The sequence below is a fragment of the Callionymus lyra genome, chromosome 10, assembly GCF_982586985.1.
Source record: "Callionymus lyra chromosome 10, fCalLyr1.hap1.1, whole genome shotgun sequence".
NCBI classification, from domain to species: Eukaryota; Metazoa; Chordata; class Actinopteri; order Syngnathiformes; family Callionymidae; genus Callionymus; species Callionymus lyra.
In genome coordinates this window covers 9021320-9041969 of record NC_141827.1, presented here as the reverse complement: position 1 = coordinate 9041969, position 20650 = coordinate 9021320, and the positions used below count along the sequence as shown (strand labels likewise).

General features: G+C 38.9%; 1 protein-coding gene across 2 annotated transcripts; it reads left to right on the top strand.

The window, feature by feature from the left end:
• The first annotated feature begins 827 nt into the window (after window positions 1-827).
• phactr3b (phosphatase and actin regulator 3b) lies at window positions 828-20184 on the top strand. Of its 2 annotated transcripts, XM_087800494.1 has the most exons (13): window positions 828-1230; window positions 5048-5206; window positions 5292-5378; window positions 5447-5587; window positions 5807-6019; window positions 6083-6290; window positions 6375-6565; window positions 8244-8397; window positions 16908-16963; window positions 18122-18183; window positions 18245-18385; window positions 19379-19455; window positions 19714-20184. In XM_087800494.1, the coding sequence occupies exons 1-13, from the start codon at window positions 1125-1127 to the stop codon at window positions 19727-19729; spliced, it is 1611 nt and encodes a 536-aa protein (XP_087656620.1). In that variant the 5' UTR covers window positions 828-1124; the 3' UTR covers window positions 19730-20184. The 2 variants fall into 2 exon arrangements, with proteins under 2 accessions (XP_087656620.1, XP_087656619.1); XM_087800493.1 differs by having other exon boundaries at window positions 5807-6290.
• The last annotated feature ends 466 nt before the right edge of the window (window positions 20185-20650 follow it).

Genomic DNA, 20650 nt, shown 5'->3' with positions numbered 1-20650 from the left:
TTAAATTGCATTAATTAATAACATAATTATTCTTCTGCTGCCATATAAGTCAGTGATCTTGATGTATCTCATGTCCACTGATGATTTGATTTGAAGTGGATAGGTCACATTTCCTAGAAGCCGTTGACGAAAAATAAGGAAACATTATACAATTATTAAATAATAATAGTCATCGATATTGTGCTGTAGTGTAGGTCGATAATCTTGGTGTGTCCCAGGGCCCCTGAATATTTAAAGTCGTTTTGAAAGTCAAAAGAGTCAAATTTCCTAGAAAATATTGTCAGAAAAAAAGTTAAATATTATATATATAATAAACGATTATTAATTCAAAATAGTAATCAATGTTTTGATGTAATGTAAGGATGTAATGGAGATGTATAGTCATTAGGTCATCTCTCCTAGAAGCTATTGAGGGAAAAAAAAGGAAATATTATAAAATCATTTATTAATTATAGTAATCGGGCTGTAATATAGGTCAGTGATCTTAGTGTATCTCTCTCCTTGGAATATACAGTTGTTTTGGATTTAAAGGTTTCCTAGAAGCTATTGACGAATTATAACGACAACATAACATTTGTTGACGGTCCCTAACAGACCCAGACGCGCTACATGTGAGAAACTCATGCCGTGATCGCTTGAAAAAAATGAAGGACTAAAGTGTTATGAAAACACTTTTCAAGTAGTGACGCCCTCATGACAAACCCAAGAATAAAGATCTGTTCCGGGTATTTTATTGTCATATATTTTAATAGAAGGGGGAGGAGGAAGACGATGACGACTATCCTGTCACGCGGAGATCGCTCCCCCGTGCGCTCTTACTGCACACATACAAATATTAGAATTAAAATAAGTCTGTAATTCCGATATTTTTTATCAGACCATCGGATGCTTTGCGACACCATGCGCCACTGACGGTGGCGTATATACATATATATCTAAATACTGTATCTATATATATATGGATGTGCAACGAGCGCCACTTGGAGACGTCATAATGCTGCTGCGCCGATGACTCTCCTCGTCGCTGCAGAGCCGCCGCTCCTGCCTCCTCTTCCCCATCTTCTGGATCTAGAGTCGATCCGCCTCAACCGAAAAAGGACTCGTTTTATTGTTATTTACGCGACATGGCATCGGCTCTGGATGAGGAGTGCGTGGTGCAGCGAGGGAGATCTCAGAGTGATCCGAGCAGCATCACCGAGGTCTGGCTGGCTGACGTCCACACAACAGCAGGTTTGTGGTGATATTCCTTCTTTTTTCTTTTTTAAAACACCATTTTTTACTGTGGTGTCTTCCCAGCCCTGCGTCATTATTATTAGCTGCACTTCATCAGAAATGGCTCCAGTGTCGTCGTCGTCATCATCACCAGGTTTCTACCATCTTTTCCACTGTGATAAAAAAAAAAAAAAGCGCTGTCGAGAAAATAGACGTGGAGCAGGTCCAGCTGATCATGGCAATGTGGGGATCATGGTTGGAATATTCTGACACTTCTTCTCCGCCCACATCCGAGGGGATTCATAGGTTTTAACGTCGATGGCGATAGTGAAGATCAATCTGGGTTTTTAGGAATTTGCAACAAAAAAAACCAACATGTTGAAAGGAAGAGGATGAGAGGGATGTAGAAGAGGATGCTGTGTATCTAACTGTTTCCATGGCGATAGCACTTGTCAGCCCCATGTCGCTCTCTCTCTCTTTCTCTTTCTCTCCCTCTCTCTCTCTCTCTCTCTCTCTCTCTCTCTCTCTCCAGGCCTGTAGTGGTGCTAACAGTCACAGCAGTCAGATATGATAAAAACTGTAAAGACATCCCACAATCATGAAGTGGCAGAATAGTACCTTGGTCTGTCATGGGTTCATAAAGGAAACAGTGATCATTCCTCTTCTTATCGAACATAGACAACACAGTGGATTAAATAAGATGTTGTTTTTGGAGACACCGAAATATTCTTCTTCTGTTTTATTAAATCTGAACAAAAACAATTAAAATCTTTAGTGACAAATGTTTACAGTGAAATAAACTAGAGTTATAATATTACAAAATGTAATTTAAAAGCAAATGCAGATATATTCTAAACCTAAAAAAAAGAGTAATATTGTTATAGTAAATAGCACATTTATTAACAAAAAACAAAAAAAATGTAAACTCAACCATCGGAAAGAAGTAAACTTTGAATACATGATTAAAAGCCCTTAGTGGCTCAATGGGCATATAATAGCTTTAATAACGACCATTTTTTTGAGCCATGACCACAACTGGGAGACAAGGTTGGAATCATCAACATGTCTCTGACAATTTATGTGATTGTCGGTTCGCCTCCAGGTCGGGGATCCAACTTGTGACCTTTCTGTGTGTTTGATAAAACAAATAACCAGAAAAAAACATCTTGCATTTCATTTTACACTTTAGATTTACATGTTTATATTTGTATACTTTTCTGCTGTTGTTTAATGAAATCTCCGGGGCCAAGAACTCCAGGGTGTTTTTAAGTTCATCTCCCTCCTGAGCTGTCATTCGGCGGCATTCTGCTGCTGGGTAACGCTTACCAATTAGCTGTTAGCCTAGCCTAGCCGTTGGCTAGCTGGCTTGCGGACTAAAGTCTGTGTTTTAAAATCCGCCTCGTAAACAAGATGACTGATAAAAGTAGAATAATAGTCCAAAATCGAGCACCAAGCACACAACGAGTGATCAGCATCTCAGCAATGTGAAAAAAGGGTGAAGGGGATGATGATGATTATTTTTAGCGTTATACAATTGAATCAAAATACTTTCTGGTGTACCATTTTTAACATTGTGCATTTATATTAATATTATTTTACTTCCTCTGATATAGTCATTTCAGTGCAAGACCGTAATCATCATCATAACTCGGTGTGTTTGCATAGCAACACAATCATGTGTTAATAAATATTTCATCGCAAATTATAAATATTGCAACTGTGTGTAATTGCCATTAAGCATCATTACACACACTGGGCCATTATTGGCTGTATCCTTTTGTGTGGAAACAACCCTAGCATAAGACCAGCACTCATGCAGTGATTCCCTCATGCCTACATTGGTTGCTCTGCAGCATCCAGCATGGTTGCCGCGGCAACGGCCACCCTGACCCTTTACTGCAACTGTTGACTTACTACACGCTTGACCTGATTTCTTCATAACATCCGTCGCATGCGTTTGTTTCACTGGTTACTGACCTGCTACTGGTTCTGAATCTTGTGTTAAGAAGAAGCACAATACATGCAATTCTCACGCTATCCTTCTTCTTTATTTCTACATGTTTTCATTTGTTTCCGACTGAACAGAAAAACATTTTCATTTACCAAATATATTTTCAAAGGAACACGCATGCAATTACTCTTCCATTTTATTTTGAGTTTGTTTCATAATTCTTTTTTTTTTTAGATTACATGTTTGCATTATTATCTTTATATATAAAAAACACAATTCCCTAAAATCTAGTTAATATGGATTATAAGCCAGAAAATGTGGAAAGTACTTACTTTAAACAAACGTGGCACAGTTAAAGGTAATGTACTTTATAAATTATGAGTGGACTCAATTCTGTTTTCCTGAAAGGTAAAGTGCCTGGTAAATTGAGACGGGCTCAAAGAAGAAATACAGCCCGTCTCATTGAGAGGTTGCTTGGTTTATCTCGGTATGATGCTTCATTGACAAATTCTAACTAAGGTCCTCTGGGCAAGACCAACTGGGAGGAAGTTAGTCCAGACCGTTTTCATGCTAAAGCTGGTCGTTAATATAGCTACTATTGACAATCTGTTTAACCCCCTGACTGCCCCCCTACACACCTCTACCAAGTATGCAACTACTTTTTTTGACACTCAAAATCATTGGAAAATCCCAAAATGTCCTCACACTAAAACTTAAGGGGGTGTGGGCCTGTCTTCATTAACTACTGCCCCTATCACCCAACCATGGACAGTCCAGAAAGTTGAACTTTAAAGTACAATCAATGATTTTTTTAATAATTACAATCACATTTGCCACTTGTGTAAAACTGTCCAAACAGATAATTTCCTTGTTTGTTAGATATCCACCGCATTACACTGCAGTATAACATTCCAAGTCTAGCTTTCCCAACCAAAACCTAAGAGTAAAAATAAAAAACTGCAGCATCTTTATTGTCTGGTTCTTTCTGTTCATATGGTGTCTTTCCATGGGTAAGGAACGAGAACTGCCAGCCTTACAGTCCACCTAAACCCTGCAGATACGGAAACCTTTCTACTAGAGATTCATCGGATTGTGTGTCTGTGGGCCGATTGAATTGTGTGTCTGTGGGCCGATGAATCAGCCCAAATTATCTTCAGCTCTCTTCAAGATGAACAGTTGCTGCCTGTGTCACTGCTGGAAATCAATGTAAAAACAGATCCTACCTCCAAACATGTTACATGTTTGTTCCTCAGCTCGGGTTAAGTACGTTCCAAATCCACTTGGCAGTTTTTGTTTGGTTTGTAATATTGTTATTGTTATTGCCTGTCAACATCCAGGTCCACATTTATTTCTTAAAGGGTTAGTTCACCCAACATTTAAACTTCACTCATTTTTTTTACTCACCCTCATGTCGACTACGGTTTGGAATTATTTTCAGAGTAATCCTTTCCTTTTTAGAGTTGTAGGCAAAAATGTATATTCATTTTAAAGTGGTGACTGGTGCCGGTTCAGAAAGAATTTCGATCCGGATTGAAAGGGGTTGGATTTTACCAAAGGGTGTTAAGCATTCATGTAAAACCAGGCAGATCTCCAGGTCTTGGCTGCTTTTGTGTCATTTTAAGTAATTCTGATCTCTCTGGTTCTACTATTAATTATTATTATAACCATTATTTTTGTCAATATTGAAGTGATACTTTTGAGGTGTTGCTATGTCTAGTCGTTTCACTAGATGTAATGAGACTAATGAGAGTTTCTTCTTAATATGCGTGTCGTTTAATGTCGGTGAGTATTTCAAAGAGCCTGAACTACCCTCAGCTAAAGGTTCCCCACATGCTCCACTTGAATAATGACACTTTGCCTGTTATTTCAATGTCTCTGTTGTAGATATGATGGACCAGCAGCGAGCCCTGCATTCTGATTGCCTGGTCTCAGGAGTGTGTACACCTCCCATCAGGCGAAACAGCAAATTGGCCAGTTTGGGGCGGATTTTTAAACCTTGGAAATGGAGGAAAAAGAAGAATGAAAAACTAAAGCCGTCTATAAGTATGTATGTTTTTCTAATCTGAGAATATTTCCTTGGATTTGCACTTCCAGGCCTTTCTAATGATGGCATTGTTTGTTTGTTCAGCCGCGGAGAAGGCAGCTTCACGATCGAACGGTGACCATCCAATCAAGAGGAACCCAGAGGAAATAGAAACAGGTTCAGATGTGGAAGGTAGAGCTGCTGCTATTGCGTTTGACGTACTCAACAACAACGACAAAGGTCTGTCGTTTTGTGCACAGAGTCCGATCTTGCCTTCGGGGGTAACGGCGAAGTTCCAGATACACCAACGCATCCAGCTGCTGAAAACAAAGACGAGGCGCCCATGGCACCGCTGGCCAGCACCACCGATGACCTGAGCAGTGATGTGGAAGCCTCCACAGGTATGAAGACTGAAGGTGGCGCTGTTCCATCCAAGTGTTGCCACTAGAGGGAAACAAACTATTAGCTGTATTTATTCAGTTCCGCTTCTTATTTTTATACTTTGTGGTCTTATCAATATCAAGCGTCTACATATCTTAACATGTTTTGTTGATAGTAGAAGTTTTGTTGCAGTTTGCACTAATTCACATTTAATTTGAATTATTATTGATTCTGTTAAGCTCAAGATATGTCCGAAGACTTGAAAACCGTCGCAGAGCCCAGTCTGAGTGAGGACGGGGAGTTTGACGGCTTCTCCCTGAGCATGACCTTTGACAAGCACATGCTGGAGACGGCTGAAGGCAAACAGGAGGTCCCGGTCGCCAAGTCCCACAGAGGAGCCAGCACCCCACCTCCACCCGTCAAATCTCTCAGTCGGCTCGGCAGCCTGGAAGGTGAGACCGACTCAGTCGTTTGCGATCTTTTTACGACAACGCCTCACCCCTGTGTCCACCCAGGTCCTCCACGTGTGCCGGTGAAGAAGTCCCCGGCAACGTTACCCAGGAACTTCACTCTACCCAAAGAACCTCACGGGTCCCTGTTGAGGGCCCGCATCGCCACGAACGCAGCCTCGTCCCATCTCGGGGTGCTTCACATCCAGCTGCCCCCCAGCTGCATCATCGAGGAGTTGCACAGAACCCTGGGCACCAAACACAGACAAGAAAGGTCAGAGTCCAAACATAAAGCCGACATTGTGGGTCTTTTTATTCGACAAATACCAAAAACGACTCTCCCTACCGCCCGACTCAGTTTTCAGACCAAGGAATTGCGGTCATCGCCGAAAGGCCGGCTGGACGATCGTCTCCCTCGAACGGCTGGCACAGAGAAGGATCCTGCTGGTGAGCCAGAGAACCGGAGTAACTCTGATGAGAACAAGGAGAACTGGCATGTGGACGAGTACCTGAGTGACCCGGACCGCTGGAACAACTCTGTGATCTCTGGTATGAGTTTTCACTCTGATCTGACACTGTGCACCAACTAGTGAATAAGTATTGAATTTAATTAAAGAATAGCGAGCTAAATCTAAGATGTGTTTAATATGGTCACCAGGGGGCGCATGTAATTAGAAAAACATTGATATACCCCCCAAAAAAGTTATTTGCGTGCACATAAACTCAAGCACATTTTCTTTGTACAACCCAATTAACGTCGAATTCATCCCTTTCATGTCAATCATATTCAAATCAACCCGAACCTGGGATTCTTCTTCTGAATGGCGTGAAATAACTGATAAAAAAAATGAGGTACTAAATGTGGTCATGTGGTGGTAACCAAAATGTGGGTGGATGGAGACGCAGAAATTAGTCTGTGAATAGTTTGATATCCACCTATGTAACTGCAGACAAGTGTGTGTGTTGATTTCTGATCAATATTGATTGATGATGTGTCTCTGATGTTCACTTCTCATCATGACTAGCCAGGGCTCCTAGATCTATGTGTACAATACTTCTGAAAGATTTCATGCTTTTTAAACTTGATACACACTTTTCAAGTTCAATCGCTTTGTGAGCCTGCTCTAGAAATCCGCTTTACAAATAAATATTACTTACTTACATGATGAGGCCATAGTAGTATTAAGGGCTGCAGACATCTGCCTCTGGTCTCATCTCTGCTGCTCAGTGGTGAGCAACAGTACCATGACACATTTCCTTCATGTAAGTAAGTAATATTTATAGAGCGCTTTTCCAGACCAGGGTCACAAAGCGCTTAAACAATCAAAACAATACCCAATAAAATAGATGATTAAAAGATCAAGATAACACAGAGAACAACACAGGAGTCTCAGAGAATCAAGGAAAAGTCTGCACGAATAAAAGTCTCTTGAGATGTTTCTTGAAGGAGTCAGTAGATCATCAAACACAGAGATCGTTCCAAAGCTTAGGAGCAACAGTCTGGAAGGATTTCTTTCCTCTGGTCCTGAACCGTGTCCTCAACACGGAACCATCAGTAGATTCTGATCCACAGACCTCAGAGCCCGAGCTGGGGTGTAAGTCTGGATCAGATCACTGATGGAAGGTCTGACCATGAATAGATCTGAAAGTAAGAATAAGAATTTTAAAGTTGATCCTGAAAGAAACTGGCAGCCAGTGAAGAGTTTTAAGGATCGGAGAAATGTGAGTTCTTCTACTAGAGCAGCTCACAATTTTTGCTGCAGAGTTTTGTATCAACTGCAGGCGAGACAGATCCTTCTTGTTAAGACATGAAAACAAACTGTTACAATATTGTAAGCGAGAAGACACAAATGCATGGATTACAAGCTCCAGATCATGCTGTGACAATGTAGCATGCTCTATAAGTTCTGGTCCTTGTGCGATATTGGGTTTCAATATTGAATAATATAAAATTCCCCAAGGGTAGGAATAGATGTATATTAATCAATCAATAATAAACTATAATATCTAACAGTATTTTAATAAGCTTTAAATATAAAAGCTACAGATTAGTCCATTCCAAACTCATTAAACTCAGTTTAATCACCACATACTAAACCAGGATTCACAAAAGTGCAGCAGAGAGGTTTGTTGAATAAAATATGGCTCATCTGATCCATGCAGTTGTTTGTCAGGTAACTTTTAAATCAAGCACCTCAATCAGATCTTGATTTTTTTGCCACAACAGGGACGCTTCCAAGCAGGATGAAGAAAGAGCTCCTGGCCGTGAAGCTCAGGAACCGGCCGAGCAAACAAGAGCTGGAGGACCGTAACATCTTTCCAATTCGGAGTGATCAGGAAAGGCAGGAAATACGACACCAGATAGAGATGAAGCTGTCTAAGTAAGTTGCCTTAACATTGAAATCTGTTGGCCGACAACTTTCAATTTTTTCGAAGCAGTACTACACAACATTTTGACTCATCATATATCATGTATACTTTTTTTTCAATGTTGAAACTAATGTCATCGCTCTGTAGAACTCACTGGCTTTTATTTTAACGCAGCTATGTCACTCTGCCACTCACCCATGTGACCAGCTTACAGTTTTAACAGTTTGTCTTCCTTTTCATAAAGGATTTAATGCTGAGTTAACTTTTTCAAGGAGATGAAAGTTAAAAATGAGTGAAAATAATGCAGAATTTTGTCACGTTTCCATTGAAACTTTGCTTTAAAAAAATAAATAAATAAAAGGAGTGTGAGTAGTTTGAAAAATGAAACAATGGAATACTTTTTTAATACCTTACTTATTTTTAAATGTACGTGTTGCTCTTCAACCATGTCAATGAGCCTTATATATGTGACTTCAGTCTGCGTTTGTTTGTTTCCTTGCTGTTCTGTCATGTCGCTGCCACCACCGGATTCAAGTAATGTGCGTGTTATGATACGTTATACCTGTGATTGACAGTTGTTTGTCACGATTGGGATTTTGATTCATACTCGTGACTTTGAAAAAGTTATAACTTTTTTACTTGTGGACAGCTGTAGATGATTTCAGGACACATTGAAAAACACGCACACATTTGTAAAATAGGCAGAGATTTTATACAATTCAGATACGAATAGCGACAATTACATTCACAAACTTTTCATACACTTACATCATTTTAACAGTATCCTGTATTTCAGCTTTTTACCCCTCCATATTATATTGTTATTATTATATTTTAGATGGTTGTATGGCTTTATTTCAAAATGATTATTATTTCTATGAGTCAAGGCCTATATTATAGTTCTGTGCTACAAAAAATGACTTAAAAAACAATGTAATGATGTAAAATACACATAAAATAGAACCGCATTCATTTTTGACTTAGTTGTTGAAAAGGATTTTAAATAAATAATAAGTTAAATAATGTAGAGGAGAAGATAATAGACATAGAGTGAATGTAGAGAACTATTTTGTTATCTAGATCAAACTGGATTCATAATGGCTCATAAGTTGTTTTTCATATTCTTGAGGTCGATGTTAAGACAGTGGGTCACGTTCATGAAGCACAAGTAAATCCCAGCGCAGATTTTCACATTAAGGTCTTTGCCACAAGAAACCTTACTCCGGATTCATCAACCATGCGGAACAGTCAGATCGGATGGTAAACACGTGTGGATTTGATGAATCCTAAATATGAGAGCAGCTCATGGTAATGCATAATTAGCATAAATATGATCTCATGAGTATACTATATAAGAAGGTGCAGATGCCGCCCATCTGTCAGACTCAAGATAAACAACTTCTCTGAAGCTGAGATCAAAATCATTTTGGGTGGAGTTGAGAAAAACATTGTATTTTCTTCTAGTAGTGGAGTTAAAACTAGTTAACAGTTAATTATTTTTAAACCATTTATGTCTATATGTGATGGCTTCAAGTTCATATGTTAGAACACTCACGCAACATGGCTGACTGTCACTGCATCTACATGAGAGAGAGAGCGATAGAAAGAGAGAGTCATACTTTCCACCTCCAGCCAGGAGATAACAGCATAAAAGGAGATTATTGGACGATACATTTTTATCCTCCCAAGTTACTCCTGTGTTGTTCTCAGTGTTATCTTGACCTTTAAAGTATATATTTTATTGAGTATTGTTTTGATTGTTGAAGTTCTTTGTGACCCTGGTCTGGAAAAATGCTATATAAATACAAATGACTTACTTACTTACCTTCAGAAATGTGACGTTTAAGTCTCGATACAGTCTTACATTTGCTTTTATTAACGGAAAAAAAAAAAAAATGGACAAAAACTGATTTTGAGAATAAGGCGTCTGTTTGAATAAATAATGTGTGCAGCCGCCACACTCGCCGCTTAACACTCTGTCTTGGACTTACACCAAAAGTGCTGACTCACACCTGTAGGTTGCCTCACTTGCAATATGATGAAACATTTGAAACATAAATCAAGTGATCATTCATGTGAGAAAATATGCTTTGAACGTATGCTGCCCACATCAAGAAGTCATGGTTAAGTGAACGGGATGCAAATAACTGTAACAAATGGAGGAATCACGAAAGCAAGTACATATACGCTGACAAGTGGTACAGTAAGGAGTAGCAAGAGGCAGCTGTTGTCAGAACCCGCAGTAAATAACTTCACCAAATGTTACACAACCACCACAGCTGAGGACCTAATGTTGGCAGGCGGTCAGCTGTTACCCACACAGTGACAAGATGGTCTGATGAAGAAGCTTTAAAGGACTGTCTTGACTCTACTGTGTGGGACGTCTTCAGTGATGGTTATGGATCTATTGACAGTCTCACCAAAAAAGGTCACTGACCATTTTAATAATTGTGTGGCAATATGAAAGTTTTTCTTGTTGTTTTTTTTAACCCACCTCCAACAATAAATAAATTGTTCCCTGATCTTTTGGACCTCACAGCATCCTTTGACAAGGTGGTCCACGATATTTTGTATTGATTGTTTATTTGTAGTAGTGCACTGGAGTAGTCGTTTTCTAATCTCTTGTCACGTGGCGTTCCGCAGGGGTCCATTTTAGGGCCCCTCTTGTTTTCTTTGTATTTAATGCTCTTTGGTAAAATCTGCAATAGCATGGAATTTCTTTTCAATGTTACACTGATGACACGCTGATACACAGTATGTACCACTTGAGAAAAAAACTTACTTTCACGCTCCAGCATCTTGATGTGTCTCGAAGACCTTAAAGCCTGGATTTCCCTTAACTTTTATTTTATTTTGAATGAAAGAAATTCAGAAGTCATGTTGTTTGGACCCCATGGCTCTGTTGAACCCCCCGCTGTTAATTTGGGTCCATTGGCTCATTATAAGAATCCTACCATTCCTAACCTGGGTTTTAAGATGGATAGTGATTTTAAGTTGGACAGGCAAATTGGAGAAGTTGTGAAGTCCATCTTTTTGTCCATCTTGTATCGTCCCTTATGAAGTCCAGAATACTGCTGCTTGATTTTTCAACGGGACACTTACTGTAAGAGAGAGATTTTCTGGAACTCCTGTTGTGTTCTCAGTTTTATCTTGCCCTTTAAAGTATATACTTTATTGAATATTGTTTCGATTGTTTAAGCGCTTTGTGACCCTGGTCTAGAAAAGCGCTATATAAATAAGAATTACTTACTTACTTACATAACTCCTGTCCTAGCCTCACTCCACTGGCTGCCTGTGCATTGTAGAGTTCATTTTAAGATTCTTTCATTTGTTTTTAAATCTTTAAATGGCCTCGCCCACTCATCTTAAAACCCACTGTTATTCCCTGGCTTTTAACACAGCATGAGACTCCTGTTGTTCTTAGTGCCTTTTACTTGTTTTGTTGTAATTATTGTATTATCTTCTTTTTTACTTTTTTTTAATTGGGGTGATATTTTTATGTATTTGTACAGCACCTTGTGTCAACTTCTGCTGTTTTAAAGTGCTCTATCGATAAAGTTGAGTTGAGAGAAGTGGAGTATAGAAGAACATTTTATTTCTCATGTATATTTCATTCTTATTCTGCAAGTTGTGTAGTTTAAAATATATATTTTGTACTTTCTTATGTTAGTTTTGGAGTTAAATATAGATATTTTGTTTTCTTCTGTTAGTTGTGTAGTTAAATATATATATTTTATTTTTTTATGTTGGTTGTGTAGTTAAATATATATTTTTTGTTTTATTCTGTTAGTTGTGGAGTTAAATATATATCTTTTATTTTCTTCTGTTAGTTGTGGAGTTAATTATATATATATTTTGTTTTCATCTGTTAGTTGTGGAGTTAAATATATCTTTTATTTTGTTATGTTAGATGTGGAGTTAAATATATATTTATTTTATTTTCTTCTGTAAGTTGTGGAGTTAATTATATATATATTTTGTTTTCTTATGTTAGTTGTGGAGTTAAATATATATCTTTTATTTTCTTCTGTAAGTTGTGAAGTTAATTATATATATATTTTGTTTTCTTATGTTAGTTGTGGAGTTAAATATATATATTTTATTTTCTTATGTTAGTTGTGGAGTTAAATATATATATATATATTTTGTTTTCTTCTGTTAGTTGTTGATTTAAATATATATATTTTGTTTTCTTCTGTTAGTTGTGGAGTTAAATATATATATCTTTTGTTTTCTTCTGTTAGTTGTGGAGTTGTGACTGTCAAAAGAACAGGATAAGATTTGTTTGTAATTCAAATGGTAACACTTGTTTTGTAGTATTGCTTGACTGATCTTTTTTCGTCAGAGTCTGTGGAGGATTTGAAAGACAGTGCTTGCTGATACAGCCTTCACTTGGAAGGAGGTGAAACCTACAAATTACATGTTGTCACCTCATCACACTAACTCTGTCCCGAAGGTGGCAATTATTGTTGTACCATGAGCAGTTTCTTTTTAGGTATGGAGTTTCAAGAAACCTCATAATTTGAATGTCACTAACATCAGCACCCACTTGAATCTCTTGTTCAAGTTTGGGTAACACTGTATCTATTAGTTCTATTTATATCAACTGCTGCTTCAAACAGAACGTATTTTCAAAGTTTGCATGTTATTATTTTATGGCTTGTCTTGTATGTTAATGTAAGTTACATCCTATATAAGAGAATAGTGAATACCTGCTGAACCAGAAATGTTCTCCTGCACTTCTGCTACGACTCCGAGCTGAGTCTCGTCCAGAAGTTGCTGACTACACTGCCATTGTTGGATACATCAGGGACAACAGCGAGGACGAGTACATGAGTCTGATACGTGACTTTGTGGACTGGAGTGAGAGGAACCACTTGCAGTTGAACATCTCAAAGACCAAAGAGCTGGTCTTGGACTTCCAGGACAAAGTCACGTCAAGTGTCTATCAGAGGCGACGAGTAGGAGATAGTTCACAACGATAAGTACCTCAGTGTGTGTGGCTGGACAGTAAACTGGACTGGTCCAGCAACACTGACCATGTGTATAAGAAGGTTCAGAGTAGACTGTACTTTCTGAGGAGGCTTCGATCATTTAACATCTGCAAGAAGCTCCTCTGCATGTTCTACCAGTCTGTGGTGGCCAGTGTTCTATGCTGTGGTGTGTTGGGGTGGGAATGTGTCCAAGAGTCAACAGGTTGATCAGGAGGGCTGGCACTGTGGTTGAAGCTGGACTCACTGGTGACAGTTACTGAGAGGAGATCATTGAACAAACTACTGTCCATCATGGATGATGACACCATCCTCTGAACACTGTCATCAGTGAACACCTTCTTTCTGGAAAAACACCTCTGATATCGATCAAAATGGAACCATGGAATGTAGACAAAAAAACTAGAGACTGTTCACAAAAAAATTGGGCTACATTTTTACCACCCTGTCACAGTCAAGACACTCTGCATCATGTTTTAAAACATTCAACGTTTTACTGCCAAACATTAGGTGAAGTTATCAAGTAGTGATTAACGGAATTTTAATTTCAATCTTCAACAATACAATACAATTAATCGCTAAGCTAAAATGTAATCTCTTAAGCAGCTCGATTTAAAAAAAAAAAACCTCATGGTTTGAAAACTTATAACATTTTTTTCCGTTTATTTCATGTTCCAAGGTTTACTTAACAGACCCTGAATGGAGAAAATGAAAATGTCTTAATTGTGTGGGAAACAGCATGTTTGAGAACTTGAGAGGGAGAGCTGTACTAAAGGACACCTCAAATTAAAGTTTTTCCGGGTTGTCCCACTCCTTTCTACATATGTAATTAGGTAGAGCCGACTTTGCCAATTCGTTTCCTTATTGTCAAAACACTTTTTTTCAATGGATTGTTTGGTTATTTACTACCAACAATGTATTACACGTATTTAACCAATGTACCATTACCTCAATGACGTTACCAATTCCAGGCCACCAGACCAAAAATCTACTTGACTTTCACAATGTATGACCTATGCCCTAATGCACTGGGAATCACTGTGCACGGAGAGGTCATGATCGACAGAGTGGAAGAGTGTTAGTTTTGCTGGAAACTTTGCAGGCCAGCCATCCCAGATGAAAGTGCAGAGCTGGGTAAGCATAGGGTTGATGGTGACTCCAGCTCCCCGAGAGAGAAACTGCTGCTTTGAGGGGTGTGTGAAGCATAAGTATCTGACTCAGATGTGGCCTGGGTTGTTTTCAAAATGACGAAGTTGGTGTAGCTCTGGATAGCAAGTTAGCTACAACGTTCCATCCCACGACTGAACTGTGGGGTTGCAGTTGTATAGTTGCAGCGGCTTGTGTCCTGACCCTGTCGTGGCCAGTACAGCAGTCAGTGCCTGGTGGTCCGTCCTCAGGGCGAAATGTCACCCATAAACATATGTGCCACCTTCCACATGCCTGTAGACAGGCCAGGGCCCCCCTTTTTTCACACTAACCCTGAAGGAAAAGCCACTGGACGCTCTATCTGGGAGAGGACAGGTGGGGAAGTCAGTTGGGATTTGAGCTTGCAGATAGCAGCTGCGCATGCGGGGGTCCAGGAGCAGGGCGCATCCTGTTTAAGGAGGGTGCAAAGGTACAGGAAGTGGATGTAAAAAGGCTGTGATCCCAAGAATGACAGCTACCATGCCAGTCATAGTGTGTCCATATCCATACAGATCCTCTGCATCAGGCTGAAGTGAGTGAAGGGGAAAGAGTTTCTGGACCATTGACTCCCTGAGCAGTGACCTAGACACTGCAGTATCAAGGAGCAAGGGCAAGCAAACTCCAACCAGATCAACTGTGCACCATTTAAATGTCTTGCCGCAGAAACCTCTTTGACATTTTGGCATTTTTAGGGATAGATTATGTGACTACTGCGAATTTTCGAAACATACTCTCTCGTAGCTATGTTGCTTTATTGTAACACTTGAGGTTGGGGTCATTATCTGACGACTGCTCTTCTTCATGTGCCACTAACAGCCATTGACAGCCGGAGCTGTCAATGGCTGTTAGTGGTACCAGCTGCCCAGGCTCTGCTGGGGTCTTTTTTTATATAGTATTTTGAGTCTGGACGGATGTTCGGATCACACTGAGTTGTGTTGTTATGTGGTTTGTCCTCTGATAAACTATCCAGGCTCCCCTGGAAGGTCTCGGATGTGATTAAAGTTCTTCAGTTCTAAGCTTGTTTGTGAAAAACAAATATAGACATAGCAAGTGATGACATTGTGAGGAGCATTTATTACGGTGAAATACAAAAGGAAGAAAATTCCAGATATATTTTTTGCCGAGGAAAGTCATGCGTCATGTTTTCAATTTAAAATAAAAGGGAATCATTTCAAGCTTGGCGAGTTTTTGTAGTGTATTATTTTTAACAACGTGTCAAGATGTTGCATTCCACGCATGCCAAAGTAGCAGGACCACTGGGATGAATCCCAACCGCGATTACCATGTGTTGCATGTCACTCTACTGCTCTTATATACAACCTCCCCCACATATTGCCCTACATCACACCAGTAAAGTAAGGCACACGGGCATCATACTGTATTTATGAGGTCAGAGTCAATATTGTTTCTGAAAACTTAAATATATATATATTTTTTGTATCATTCATTACTAGCTCAACTCCAAAAACAACCTGTTAAAGTTATTTGTGTTGGTACTTATTCTATTTTCTTCTTTTTATTGTATTTCTTGTAGAACAAACTCAATTTATATTAACATATATTTGTGTCCATAATTCTTTTTTGATTTATATTCATCTCATTCCAAAATAATATAATTTGAAAATAAAGTTCAATTCAAATGCTGTTTTATTTTTAAGTTCTTCCATCAGTTTAGACCTCTATATCATCCACTACATGATCATGTGTTGTCAACCCCTCTTAAGAATGTTGAGAGCAGTTCTGTGGTTGTCGGTGCTAGTTTAAAAATAGGGGAAATAATCATGCTCATGTTCCTTTACTTCTTTTTGTCATTTTATTGCTTATATAGGACTCAATAGTTATTACCTGGCAAACAAAACAACCAGCAACAAATCATCTATACAGTGACTCTAATAATTCAGTCCAAAACAGGAAGTGGAAATGGTTTACTTTTGTTGTAAATTGTAACCTGTATTATAAAATAAAGCTACTTGATCTAAGATTGATGGTGGAAAAGATCAAGAGCGCGCATGTGTGCACGCTCACCGGGGAACTCCTTCACTCCTCCTCCCCTTCACTCCTCTCTCACTCCAATTATTCCCCCAGAAGTTCGCTTCACAGCATCCAGTTGGATCTAACGTTTCATTTTTTCATCCCTGGATGAGGCTGTTGTGAGCTGAGGGTTCAGGCGCACGCGTCTGGAGTTTGTGCCCAATGTGGATTTTTACGCGCGGGTGGAGAAGGACTTGAGTTCTAGGACTGTCTCTCCGCACCGACCACACTCGAGCAGAGGACTGGACAAGTAACCCCGCTGCTGGTTCGGGGGACACGATGGTCCAGAACGTAATTCTGGTGTTTTTCCGCAGGAGACTGAGCCAGAGACCTGCGGTGGAGGAGCTGGAGAGCCGCAACATCCTCAAGCGTAAGTGAAGAGGCTGTTGGACTCGTTTACAATTGACAAAAAGATTTAAAAAAAACACAAAAAAACAACAGGTTTTTCTTTTTACTTCAAGTGTAGTGACCTTTAAATATCAAGTATCGAGCTATAAATGTAAATTAAGGAACTACATGATAAACATTTTACAAATTAACTTGTAAAATATGTTTTTTATATACCAATGCAGAGTTTTTATATACCAATGCAGAGTTTTTATATACCAATGCAGAGTTTTGTTTCGGATGTTTAATTGAAATTGGAATCATTCCTTCTAACAATAAAACTGTTTAAGCAATGAAGTGTCACATTTCAGCATGAGGGTCCAAAAGCCAGCAGCTGCCCTGAACATCACCTGTTGGCATCAGACAACTGTCCTCAACCGAGAGCACAAGAAATTAACATTTGTTTTTTTTAAAGTCACACGTTCTTTCAACATTAACTCTCTACTAAAATACTAGTTTTCTTGGAGGAACTAACCATTAATACAACATGTGCACGACAGTGTAGCACAGTCCAGGTCACACTCTTTATAATAGTCATCATTTTACTTGCAAGCTAAGAAGGACATAAGCGACAAAATTAAATGAATTAATTCATCATTGAAATAAATGCAATTGGAATTAAATATATAGATGTTGTTATGTGTAATTCAAGTGAAAAAAATACGTATTCATTGTATTAAGAAAACAATATTTGAATGTTCCTCCTTATAATGCAACAGAGAATATGAAAGGTGTTTTTTTTAATATATATATATATTTTTTAATAATTGAAATGCACTCTCCTAATGTACGGTATCATAAAGCTTTTCTCAAATGTCTGAAAACTCCTCATTATATTAAGCATTTAAAGCAAACTTGGATATTTGAAATACATAAAAACTGAAATGGTGAGAAAGTATATTGCATGTGATCTGTAAAAAAAATGTTATTTTCCAGCTTGTTTCACTTTAAAAAGAAACTGCAACCAGAAGACCTGAGAGCAACCGTGTTCATGTGTTTAGAGAGAATCAGTCACAATTTTGACTTTAAAATGTGATCCACACAGATCTGTTTAGAATTTTAATTGTGAGCTTAAATTGAACAAAAATTCTATGTGGGAACGTAAGTGTATTTGCCTACAATAAGTGTTTCTTTCTCGCAGAAAGAAACGACCAGACGGAGCAGGAGGAGAGGCGGGAAATCAAACAGAGGTTGAACCGTAAAGTAAGAGGATTCCAGGCATGTGTTGTCGTCGTCCATACTGAGAGTCCTGTGTTGTTTTTAGCTAAACCAGCGGCCCACAGTGGGCGAGCTGCGCGACAGAAAGATTCTCATCCGCTTCAGCGACTACGTGGAAGTGGCCAAAGCTCAGGACTATGATCGGCGAGCTGACAAGCCCTGGACCAGACTGTCGGCTGCTGACAAGGTACGTGAACACACACACAGTGGGTGTGTGTGTGTGTTTTTTAGGCTTCAACACACACAATCGCACTGTGCTTGCTCAGGGAATGTATTGTAAGTTAGCGGTGGCTGGTTCTGATAAAAAAAAGATTGTGAAGTGTATGGAACCTCCTAGTCAATGTGGTGTTGGGAGTCCTGAACATTATCAAATGTACACCTGTTTCACCAGGTGTACATTTGATAATGTTCAGGAACACACATTAGTTTGTAGCATAAGGTAAGTGTTGATCATTCAGAGGTGTTGTTATAAAGTACATTCTTCAATGTGTGTTGTTATATATTGTCCTTGATCATTCTTGATGTAATGTATTTAGTATTTAGTTACATACTGTATGTATAACTGCAGACGAACCAAAGAAGTTTTAATTTGCTTTTGTAACTTTGTATTTTCTCACCAGACAAGAAAAATCCAACAAGCTTCCTGGACAATCTAATACTCCTTGCTCACTTATGTACTCACAAATACCGACATCAATCTAGACTGAATTCATGCCTAAACTCAAGGAATCATTGGTTCAAAATGCTATTAAAACTATTTCAATTGCTCAGTACAGAGTTTAAATCAGTTACATCTTAAGACGTTTGTAATTGTTCAGGCTTTTCCTTGATTTTCTGGAACTCCTGTTGTGTTATCAGTTTTATCTTGATCTTTAAAGTATATACTTTATTGAATATTGTTTTGATTGTTTAAGCGCTTTGTGACCCTGGTCTGGAAAAGCGCTATATAAATACAAATTACTTACTTACTTACTTACAATAGTTGACTCGTATGATCATTTGGAAGAGGAGTTGCTCATGAAAGGCTAAACATGAAATGATGGCTAAAGATACTCTTTTCTGTGACCAATAAACGCTAAAACTAGACTATTTAATTGGTTCAACATTGCAACATTTGGCTCATACCTCAGTCATCCATCTACATTTTTAAATTAAAACCTTTTTTTTGTATTCCTCACAGGCTTCAATAAGAAAAGAGCTGAATGAGTTCAAGAGCACGGAGATGGAGGTCCATTTCTCCAGCAAGCATCTGACCAGGTCAGCAGCAGCCTCACCGATCACGCTTTGTTTTGTCCCATTTGCTGAAAGACACGGTGAACCGGGTCATCGTGACCTTTTTCCTCCAATTATCAAAGAGCTTCACGTCACCGAGTCCAAATTTAGTTGCATGCAGGAGAAAACAGGAGAAACACCCTCTTGCCACTGTAATTAACGCCCACTTGTGTTTAGCTTACGTTTGTTTGTGTGAAGCTGAGGTACTTCAAGTACTCATGACGAATCTCCCGCTCTCCGCAGGTTCCATCGACCATAGCGAGCAAAGGTTTCTTCTGTGAAGAGTTGCTTGAAATCTGGTTTTAAAAAGCCTCATCTGGAGTCCTCTTGCATCTGGCCCACAGTCAGTGGGTGTCCTGATATTTGGGTCCAGCGAAACCTTGGAGGCTATGTCTCTGGAAATGGAAGAGGACGTGTGCAGGCTCCCGACACCTCCTCACCTGACCCGGTCCGACAGGCGGAATGCCACTGTCGCTGCGTTGGACTGGCAAATACTTTTTTAGGCATTTGTTTTTTGTGAACACAAGAATTCATAGGTAGACCCTAACATTGCATGTCACCTGGTTAACCCGGTATCAGTCGTCACGAACCCGTCCTGCCTCAGGATATCACTGATTCATGTCCACAGTATCGATGTTCTCAAACTGCAACCAAGATAGAATTCCTTTGTAAGCACTATTTATTGTCTATACAATACAGCTTTTCAATTCCTAACGAGTCTCCTCGTCTTGTCTCTTGAAAACAGCTTTAAACTTCCATTATTCATCAGTGAAAGAACAACGGATAAAAAATAATTGACAAACATTGAGGTAAAATGTGAGATGCATTTAAGTCTATGGAAGTTTAATAAGTTATTAGAACACGGTCTTACATGTATTGTTGGACTTTAGGTCCGGTATCTCAATCTATTCATTCACCTGAAGAGAAATCGACAGGGAATATAAAGCGTGTTGAAGTCACGAAGACGAACTACAACAATGGTGAACTGTCTGGTTGTTTTGAAAGAAGGCAAAAAAATGCAAGATGACCTAAAAATAAAACTCATACTAACATGATTGAATCCATTGTTGTGACCTATAACCCACACAAATCTTACTTCAATTAGTTAACTTTACTAGAAAATCAGGAGGAACCCTGTTACCTTAAAGCATTTGAGTTTAAGAAAAATGATGAACTTAAA